At 29.9% G+C, this 11476-nt stretch overlaps 1 protein-coding gene across 1 annotated transcript; it reads left to right on the top strand.

The window, feature by feature from the left end:
- Positions 1–354: 354 nt before the first annotated feature.
- LOC111636958 (major facilitator superfamily domain-containing protein 6-like) lies at positions 355–5302 on the top strand. The gene is made up of 4 exons (XM_023382340.1): positions 355–937; positions 1013–2368; positions 2471–2626; positions 5258–5302. The coding sequence occupies exons 1-4, from the start codon at positions 856–858 to the stop codon at positions 5272–5274; spliced, it is 1611 nt and encodes a 536-aa protein (XP_023238108.1). The 5' UTR covers positions 355–855; the 3' UTR covers positions 5275–5302.
- Positions 5303–11476: the final 6174 nt, after the last annotated feature.

Below are 11476 nucleotides of genomic sequence, written 5' to 3'. Positions count from 1 at the left end.
ATTCTTCCACTTCTATATATTTTCTTATATTCCACACACTTCCATCATTTCCTCACCTTGTTTTATATTTTTCTACCTGTTCTACACATTTTTATCTCTTTCATACTTTAAAATCCTTTCTACCTATTTCATTCTATCTGATCTCTTCCATTAAACTGTAAAGTAGTTCGTTGGAAGGGGTACTGACTCAATAGGTTATAAAAANTTTATATTATCGACGTTATTTTTATATTAATTGAATAAATCGTAAAGTCGAGATAAGTTGGAGGTATAAATTTTATTTTTCAATTAATTTAACCGTAAAAATATGTTCTTTTTTTTTTGGCACTTTTACAAGTAGGTGTTAACGTTTTCGGGCCAATAAATCTTTTTGTCTTATTTATCTTTTCTGTGATTCGAAAAAAAACAAAACGAAAAAATTGGCTCGGTGTGAAAAAGTTATATACAGCAGTCGGGAGGCATAAAATTCGAAAAATTTACAATACACCTAATACTACAGTTTGCTTTATTTCATGCTATTCTATTTGATTATTCCAGATTATATATTTATTGTTATTAAAATGGAAAATTCAATTCGAATAACAAAAAAAGGGGAGGGGGAATTTATATGTAAAATCTGTGACAGCGGTTCTCAACCTTTTCTACTCGTGTGCTACCTTAACCTATTGTGTATAGACTTGTAATACTAATAGACCCTTCTTGTCTACCTCTAGGGGTACGAGTACTACTGGTTGGGAACTTTTAAAAGTCACGTGTATTCCGGAACTTTGTGTATATATATAATACTATATGCATTAATATTATAATATGTGATGTAAATTGTGATTTTTATTCATTTTTTTTTTTTCTACAGCTATGGCGATTTGTACAAAATGGGATTGTAAGGTAAATAAAAAGTTGTTACCTGTAAAATGTCATTTGTTTTTATATGCATCAGGTAAGTAAACTGTTTACTTATCTGTTTTAATAATTAAATTACATTTAATTATTAATACTTATTCATATTTCTTAGCTATTGCCACCATACTACCTTTCTGCCCAATCATTGCCAAAAATTTGGGAATAACTGCCACAGCTGTAGGAATCATTTACACCGTAGTTCCATTTACGACAATTATTGTCTCTCCATTCTTTGGATGGATAGCTGACAAATTCAAGCATTTAAAGTTTATCATTATAATTCTGATTATTATCCAGACGCCATTTTACTTTGCAATTAATCACATACCTCCGATAAATAAATCCAAGCAAGCTTTTAGTGCAGAAGTAATTTGCAACAATAACAATTCTTATGCATTGGAATCGAGTGTATATTTGCCATTGTCAAGTAATAACAGCATGGTGTGTTATGCCGACTGTCATGAGTGTTTCACAGCAGAATTGTTTAACCAATCTTCTGAAGAGAATCTTCTTACCTTATGCAGAAGAACTCTTAAATTAATGATTCAAAATGCCAACAATAATTCTAAATTTATTACCATAGATAGCATAATTTCGGATAATCAAAGAATTTCTCTACACTGTTCTGAAAGTATGAAAGATTTCTGCAAAACTGAATGCATTCTACCTGGCTATTCAAAGGAGAAAGAGGCTCACATATTCTCATCGTACCAATTTTGGACAATACTTTTCCTCATGGCTTCATCTCTAATTACAACGAATGTTATAATATCTTTATCGGATGCAGCGTGCTACGAGGAACTCGAAGAAGAGGTTCAAGAATTTGGTAAACAAAAACTATGGTACTCCATTGGATGGGCATTAATAACAATGCTAACAGCGTATATAGTGGAAGTTGCAAACACGGGGAGAAAAAAAGTGGATTATTCTCATGGTTTCTACATGATGATACCTCTGGTTATTTTTGACATTGTAGCACTTCTAAATACAGATTTAAGAAAACGAGCATCGTCGACGGATATTATTAAAGACATTGCTAAAATATTCAGAAGACCTCATCCATTCTTTATTGTTTTCGTTGTATGTTTAGTTGGGATGTTTTCCGGTCTTCAATGGAGTTATAAGTTTTGGTATTTGGAAGATATGGGAGCGAATAAATTGCTGTTTGGATTATGTACTATCGTTTCCTGCTTCTTTGGTGAAGTTCCCTGTTTATTTCTTTCTGGTCACATCATAAATTTTATCGGAAGAGATAACAGCATGTGCCTTGCATTGCTAGCATTTTCTTCCTGGTTTCTGGCTGCTTCTTATATTTATAATCCTTGGTGGATATTATTGATGGAATGGACGCAAGGACCTTGTTATGGTATATTTTATGCTGCTATGTCATCATTTGCAAAAATCACCGCTCCTCCAGGTACAGAAGCCACTATGCAAACTATCTTGGGAGCCACTTTCTACGGATTAGGTCTGTCAATTAAATCACATATAATTTAATTTAGATAATAAATGATCTTATTATTGTTGTTATATTCATATAATTAATTATAATGTAGACTTTTTAATTTAGGTGTCGGTTCGGGAAGTTTATTAGGAGGATTTGGATTTGATATGTATGGCGGTAGAAAGACTTTTCGTTTTGCTGGTTTCTTCGCTTTAGCTTCAGCTTTATTGTATAAATTCATTACAGAAGCTGTAGAAAATGAAAAATCTAGCAGAAAGAAACGTGAGTAAAATTAAATTATAGATTAAATTTTTATCTAGTTATTGGAACTACACTACAACAGAACATGTTTCCTCGTGTCCTGACAATTTCAACTCGTTATTCTTGAATAATTCAAATATGTTCTTTATGATCATTTCTACTTGATTGTTTCTCGTTCTTGTTTTAATCCTTAAGAGTAAGCATAAGATTTCTTGAGAGAATGTATTATACAATAAATATAGAGGCTTTTATTAATTCTAGAGATTCTCTAGAATTAATAAAAGCATATATATCTATCTTCGTTGTCTGTTACTATATGATACTTTCGCTCAAGCAATGTTACATTTACTCCTAAGAATTTTTGATCATTGCTATAGCATTTCATGACTCTGTATGTTAAATTAACAATAATAATTTTTAATTACATTTTGATTAAAATTTTCTGATAAAGCAATTGGATTATCATCTAAATTTGCGATCATTTTATCTCTTTAGCTTATCGGTATGGATATTAAACTCTACAATCTTGCATAATAAAACAAACCTTACATTTATAAATTTATTGTGTTAACTGTTGTTAGTCAATTCATGTTATTTTGTAATTGGAAATGTTTTCAGTTTATCAATTTTATTTAGCTTATTCACAATTTCTACTGATAAGAACAGAAATTAGCTTGCAAGAGAAACAGGAGATAACAACGTTGGCAACGTTAACAGGAGGCAAATTGTTCTTTATCTTATGCAACATATCTGGAATATAAAGGTGTAGTATCCAGCGGAGTATTCCACCATATTAACATTCCATCTATCTTGCTATATTCTTTCCATCTCCTTGCTCACTGCATCAAAATTTTCAGAAAAACAGAACAAGTGAGCACGTAGAGAGTGAAGTTTCAAGCTCGTTGAACATTCCACACTTTGAATTTTGTTAACATATTTTCAACAATGCTAACATATTTTAATCCTTATTGTTTCCAAGGAATTTACGAACGATCCTTTGGAAGGGAGTTTAATTCTCTCTTTTCACTTATTGTAAACAGGAAGTCGTCATCTTACATCATTCTTTTTATGTCTAGTACGAAAATACGTTCTTTTATGTTGGCTTCTTACAGGTGGGAAAAACTTTTTGCAGAGGTATATGAAACATATTCCTTGTCCCGTATATTTACAATGAAATACTTTTATTTTGCTACTACAAAAAATGAATTTCGTGAAACAATCCAGCAGCGAGTTGCTTAACTTTCCCAACAACATTTGGTGGCGCCATCTGTTATCATATTTTACTAAAAAAATTTTATATTTTTAACTATCAAAAAATGGAGTAAAGCTTAAATTTGAGAGTGGGAATGGGTTTTGTAAAGAATTGTAAATGCCAATAACGAAGAAAATGTTCATTTAATCTGAACCTACTGGAAATACACACGACCATCTTTATCTCCCCACTCCCTCGACCTTTAATCACCAAAATTTAATAGCATCAATCCCCCTAATAAATAAACCATTCTGCAAAATTTCAGAAATTTTCGACCAAAATCACAGGAGTTATTAAGCTTCAAAGAGAGTGAACAAAATCGTGCCCCCACGCACATTCGTACTTACAAAAGAAAACCCTCAATGTTTTTTATTTCTTGACATTTTGAGATTCCTTGAGTCCAAAAATAAAAAAATCTTGATGGTCATTTTCTGTCGGATCGCCACATTTTCCCTCTGTTATATATAACAGTTGAGAAAATAAAAAAGAAATGCTATTATTGTTTTGTTTTTTACGTCATGATTAAATTCTACGCTTGGTTATGCATTTTAATGTTGTTTTAGGGGTAAAGCACTCCTAAAACATCATTAAAATACATTGTCCTCAAAATTACAGCCTTCTATTTTCTAACTTCTATAATTAGAAGAGGATGAAATTTGAGTTGCAAGATTTGAAAAAATACAAAGAAGGTTAAATAAAAGCATTCACTTACAATGTACGAACAATTCAGTTTACAGTTCATATCTATAAGTATACTTATACTTAAGTATAAGTTACTAATACAATTTAATTCCTAAGAGACTTATATTATATTATTATTGTCACTATTTACATAGAAATATCGTAATGCTAAGATAAAAATATTATCTTTTAAAATGTGTCTTACATCACATAATGATAAAGTTATTTCTATTTACTCTTACTAAGCAAAAATCAATTTATCATATTTCCAAATATCTTCGTAATTTCGTATTCATTTCTTGTTAAACAGAAACGTTTTGAAATGGAATAACATTCCATTACAGGCCTTAAATTTCTTAATATTTATTACTTTTCTTCTACATTTTTAAACACGTATAACATATATATATTATATTTTCTCTATTCTTCAATAAAGAGAAAAGAAAATAGAACGTCTTCCCTCTTTGGAAGCACTAAAACACTAAAAAAATATGTACATAAGTTACTGTTTGAAATGTTTTTATTTTTATTTCCTCTGAAGAGTGTAGAGTCGTTATTTCCTTGTTTAGAATACAAAAGAATGTTTACCATACTCAGAAATAGGTATAATAACTGTAATTTCTCCACTTTTATATAAAAATATTGGTTCTGTATTCTGTTTAACCTTACACTTCGTATAAAGGAATGCAGACATTCATTCATTCTTTCTTTCATTCTAGACTGGAAAGGCAAATGATATTACAAAAAGAAAAGAAAGAACCAACCAAAGCTAACCTAACAGAAAAAGAAAACTGTTATGACAACTATCATTATGTTAATTTTCTTTAAGTTTTAAATACATTTTATTAAGTTTGTTCGATACATAGCAATAATTAATTACTAATTACATAATTAATTACTTTTCGTAACTCCATATTTATTAAATAAATAAATAAGTTTGTATCTCAGTGTAATGTTAAAAATAGTAAAACTGTATTTAAGCTTCAAAGAGGGTGAACGAAATCGTGCCCCCCAACACACACATACACACTAACATACATACATACAGAACAAAACTCCCAAGTTTTTTTTTTGCATTTTTCGACGTTTCAACGTCTTTTATGTCGAAAAATGTATGTATGGGTGTGTGTATGTGTGTGTGCAAGTGCGTTGGAGTCTATTTCGTTTATTATCTCAGGATGGGGTGAAGATTAAGAAACGAAATTTGGCACGGTAGCTTATGTATAAGGGGCATTGATGTTATTAAATATTGGCGATGAAAGGCCGAGGGGAAGGGAAGGTAGAGAATAATCACGTGTCATATCTCGAGTGGGGTTGGGCTTAATGAAGATTTTATTTGTTAGCATTTACATATCCATATGAAACTCATCTCTGCCCTCGAAATTAAATCCTTTGCTATTTTATGNACTTTTTAGTAAATTATTCTTTTAGATAATGATATTAATATTCATACGCTTAACTTTATAACTATATTGTGTATTTACAATATTGATATAAAAATATAAGTGCATAAGGTAGAAGCATCAAATCAACTAAAATACACTTGGTGGCCCCTTATATTTGGGAACTCCTAGACTATTACTCGCCATTGATTGCATTGTAGTATAACATTCTTTATTATATTCTTTATTGTTAACTGAAGTTAAATTAGTTTAGATTCATTACACGAAAGTGTCTTTTATGTGTTCTTATTAAAATTTCCAGTTAACATTAACAATGCATTTTTAGTAATAATAGTTTAATTTGTATCGTTGAATCAAAATAAGANTCTTTATTATATTCTTTATTGATAACTGAAGTTAAATTAGTTTAGATTCAGTACACGAAAGTGTCTTTATGTGTTCTTATTAAAATTTCCAGTTAACATTAACAATGCATTTTTAGTAATAATAGTTTAATTTGTATCGTTGAATCAAAATAAGACTTTGATGTAAAGATTTGCATTTTATTTTAAAAAATTTAATTAATTAAACATTCGCAAATAGTAGACAATGCGTACAGAAAAAAAATTTAAGGGCTTATCTCTGTACTTTTCGCATTCCTCACCTTTGTACTCTTCACTTTTAATTTCTAATTCAAACTTCCCTGGTCTAATTTTTTATTTTCCGTTTTGAATCAATCTGATAGGCTAGGGCCTTACATACTCGACAGTATTAGGTACGATAAATCAACGAACAACATGGATTCGTTTACAAAAATCATTGTGAAGCAGGGGTAAGTGAAACTGGACGTATACAACACCACACGGAAGACAAGCATAAATAAATTTATGGTGAAACATCATTCAAAAATAGTCTGTAAATTCATTAAAATTTAAGGTCTAAAATATCTATATAGTGGGCTCTAAGTTAGCTTCGTTGTTTAGAATTTAACTAGCTTATAGCTTAAACTATAAGAGAATTTATAATCAAATTTAATTAAGTAAAAAGTATACACAGTAGATCCCTATAACACGGTAGATACGTTCCGTTTTATATGAATTCCGTGTTTTACGAGTCACTTAAATACATGAGCCAATCACAGCCAGACACGTGTGTAGTTTACGGACTACGGTTGTTTGAAAGGTTTTCTTCCATAAAATTCATCGATTCTAGACTAATTCGACTCAACATTTCCAAAACACGTATAATATTTTGGGAATAGTCCATGTTAACTATGCTATAAACAAAAAATTGTAGGATTACTTACCGAGTGTGCACCGTTCGACGACGCCATTGCTTAAGCTTGTTTTCGTCGCGGAGCGGCGCATCGAACGGCGGGCACGTGTTTCCTGACAAGTTATTTTTCTGCGAAAAATTCGCTGAACTTTGGAGACACCATTAATATATATAATTTTTATGACCCGTGAATAATAAATGGTTTCTAGTAGGTTCGCTGCGCATTTAAACTCAACGGTTTGTACAATATCCGCTATTGGTCTAGATTCGATCAATCCTGTCGCGACACGCGTCGGCGATGACGTTTTACCGTTTCATACGAGTCTCTCTTAGCATGTTTATACGAATACGATAACAATTTTTCCGCCGTGTTATACGAATCCGTATTATATGAACCCGTGTTATAGGGTGGTCTACTGTAATCAAAAACAAAACACATGCTTTATATTTAGAAGTATTAGTCTATATATTTTTTAATTGTTTTGTAACTAAATTTTCAAATTATGGTTATTTATGTAACATTTTCTCCNCAAGTGGCCTTGTATATATAGATAGATTTTAAAAATTTTTAATATTTTTAAACTATTATACAATAGCAAAAAGCTTAATTTACAGTGTATGGACAGATTTTATAAGAAATTGTAAATGCTAATAACGAATAAAATCGTCATTAAGTCGGATCCCCAATATCTCTACCCCTCGACCTTTAACCACCAAAATTTAATAGCATCAATCCCTCTAATAAACAAACCACCCTACAATATATCAGAAATTTTCTACGAAAATCATAGGAGTTATTAACTTTCAAACAGGTGAACTAAATCGTGCCACGTGCACTAAATTTACACATGCATAAATTACCCCCCACGATTTTTTCGCATTTCTCGTCGTTTCGAGATGTCCTCAGCCCAAAAAATGTAAAAATCTGCAGGGATCATTTTTGGTGGATCGACACACTATCCCTCTATTATAACAGCCGGGAAAGTAAAAACACCTGTTCGAACTGGAAAAAATACTCGATACCATGTGATTCCGGTTTATACAGATTTTACTGTAGTTAGTCATGGGTTCGTGCCTCGCCAACGAACTGGCTACTTGAAAATTTTTGAGTTTTCTTCACGTCACACTTAAAAGGGGGCCAATTTTGTATAGAAAATCCTTCCGAATGGCATCTCCCTTCAGTAGATCGTTCACGTGGTTTTTTTTATATGGTAATACATTTCTTGCTGTTAGAAGTTTAATCTTAAATTTCTTTTTGATTTTAACTGCAACTGTTATTTATGATTTAAATATTTATCCAATACGTAACGTGGAAATAAATATCTAAATTTAAAATAAATCTGCATAAATTCTCAATCAAGAATCCATTCATTCATAAAATCATTAGTTGCCGCTGATGTAACGTATACATAGTTATTGTCGATGACAATATTTTTAATACACATCACAAACATCCTGTAATTCAATGTAGAAAGATCAAAACAAGTTTTATAAATATTTCGGATTAACAAAAAAAAAAAAAAAAATTACATCACTAACATCACTCAGGAATAATTAAGAATTTCTCCTGGTTTAAAATGAGTCTAAATTAATAATGATGGAAAAATTTAGACTGAAATTAAAAATACTTATTACCTTAGTCCAGGGGTTCCAGGGGTGGAACCCCTGGACTAAGGTGAAGGATCTGGCACGTAACGTATCATACTATTTCGATTTATCATTTTTTTAGTTTATCACTTGATCATCTCTTTTTAAATATATGGTCTCCACCTCAAATTAGTAGTGGCTTGCCCCTGTACATCATACTTTTCTGTCAGAATAGTGTCGGGCCAGTCATCTAACTCCTATCAGGAAAAAATATCTGAATTGAAATAACATGACTTCTGGATTGCATCGGAAGTTCTTATATATTTAATTTGAGCCTCCTGCCTCTACGGTTTCCATATCTGGTCTTGGATTCCATCTACCTACTCCGTTTTCGAGATTAAGGAAAGACAGACAGACGAACAACAGTGGAAATTTATAGGTCTTCTTAAATTGCAGCTCAAACTGCTTCTTAACCTACCAGAGACATATCGAGGAATAATACAACAAACTGTCCTTAAATTAAATTAAACTGTTTGCATCACCCCATTGTGGGCCTAGCCAAACATACAATGGTTTTGATTAAAACAATCCTTCTTAGTGTCTACTTGGTAATAAAATTGTTTTTCTAACGGTTTAAAAAATATTTTATTACTGGTTCTCCGTTCATAATTAGTAAATTTTAACTTTGAATTGTGTAGAAGTCGAAATTTTAAACAGAAGTATAAACTATAAGTTATATTAATTACCAACAAGGGCCCCAAATCAATCTTATATAGGAAGATATTTTTCTAAAAAAATTCTCTCGAAGAAAAATATTTAAAGTCAACACTACACGGATCCCTAATTCAAATTTGCCTGGGCTTCATGATGATATAATGTGCCACTGGCTTGGCTTTCCTCTACATTCTATAATGTGCCAGTTGATTGGCTTTCCTCTACATTCTATTTTTCTGTTTGAATCTATCTGATTAGAGTCTTACATACCCGGCAATATTAGGCACGATAAATCGACGAGCAACATGGATTCGTTTGCTAAGATAATTGTGAAACCTGCATAAATAAATTTCTGGTGAAACATCATTTAAAAACATTCTATAAATTCTTCGACTTACTAAATTAAATTCAATGTCTAAAATACCTATATAATGGGCTCTAAGTTATTTCTGTTCTTTAGAATTTAACTAGCTTACAGCTTAAACTATAAGAGAATCTATAATCAAATTTAAATTAAAATAATATGGATGTTTCAAAATGTGCAATAAATAAGTAGTGATAGTATATATAACAATAGTAAATACAGAATTATTATATGGCCATAAAAAGAAAACTACTGGACAGAATGTTATCAAACTTAGTAACATTCTGTCCTTTAATGGCTATTTCAAATTGGAACTTTAATTATAATGACCCTGTATATAGGAATGGAGGGTGGTGTGAAAATCAACAATAAATAATATAAATTTTCATCAACACACCTTTTTATTAAGTAAAATTTGGTTATGTAACTTGTACCTAAAATATAAACATGATTAAATATAACTAAACCAACGAATTAATTAAGTAAAAAGTATATAATCATAAACAAAAGATATGCTTTACATTTACGATTTTTATATATTTTTAAACAGTTTTGTACTGCAAATTTTCAAATTATGATTATTTATGTAACATTTTTTCCAAATGAAATTTAAATTTAGTGTTTATATAACATATGAATTTCACTTTTTACTAGTTCTTATATATTTTATAATCGCTTTAAAATTTGTAAGGTATTATTTTTGTATTGTTTATTACATGAAAAGTAAAATTGCCAACACGGTTTTTCCTATTATCTATAGATTATTATATTAAAAAATATTAAAATAGATAAAAATAGTAATATAAATTATTATAATTAAGTATGAACGTTTATTCAAGTGTTTATATGAAGCAAGCAACCTAATTTCTATAATAAGCAGAACAGACTGTTGAAGATGTCATTATTAATCGATCACACAGAGATTTTCAAATAAATTAATCAATAAAATTATCTAATTTTATACAAAACTAAATAATAATTTAAAAACTAAAATTTTTATAAAAAATTATATAATTTCTATTACGAATGGACTATTTACCTTGCATTAAATAAAGATAAAAGTGAACAAATCAAGTGTTTGGTTGTATATTAAACATATATTTTAGAAAAATCTTTCAAAATTTTACAAATATTTCTATCCAATTGTATGAAATGTAAATTCTTATATTGCAAAACAAAGTTCTATTTAATATAAACTGCGGTATCATCATGTAGTATTCATTTTAATGATTTCTTCTTGTTATGGATATATTATCCGATGCCACATTATAGAATTAAAAACGAGTAGTTATGGTATATTTCTATCATGGAGGATCAATTTAATGATGTCATGAACAATATGGAGATTATAGAAATAGAAACGAATAAGAAAAAACAAAAGTGCCTTATCAACAGGAGACTTTTACCGTTAAAAATACATTACTTTCTTTTAGCGGCAGGTAAGTTACTATTTTACTTTTTAGTAAATTATTCTTTTAGATAATGATATTAATATTCATACGCTTAACTTTATAACTATATTGTGTATTTACAATATTGATATAAAAATATAAAATGTTACTTTACATTTATTTTTTAAGGGGAAAAAAGCTGGTAACGTTATTGGTGGACTTTCC

The sequence above is a fragment of the Centruroides sculpturatus genome, unplaced genomic scaffold (assembly GCF_000671375.1).
Source record: "Centruroides sculpturatus isolate CEXI.00-Female unplaced genomic scaffold, Cexi_2.0 scaffold1032, whole genome shotgun sequence".
In the NCBI taxonomy this organism is placed as follows: domain Eukaryota; kingdom Metazoa; phylum Arthropoda; class Arachnida; order Scorpiones; family Buthidae; genus Centruroides; species Centruroides sculpturatus.
Note: the sequence above shows the minus strand (reverse complement) of the source record. Positions and strands in the feature narration are given on the sequence as shown.

Bases quoted from the DNA above. Each gene is read 5' to 3' on its own strand.
- LOC111636958 (XM_023382340.1), top strand. From the start codon at position 856: ATGGCGATTTGTACAAAATGGGATTGTAAGGTAAATAAAAAGTTGTTA. The intron at 938-1,012 runs GTAAGTAAACTG...CATATTTCTTAG, and splicing joins TTTGTTTTTATATGCATCAG to CTATTGCCACCATACTACCT. The intron at 2,369-2,470 runs GTCTGTCAATTA...TTTTTAATTTAG, and splicing joins AGCCACTTTCTACGGATTAG to GTGTCGGTTCGGGAAGTTTA.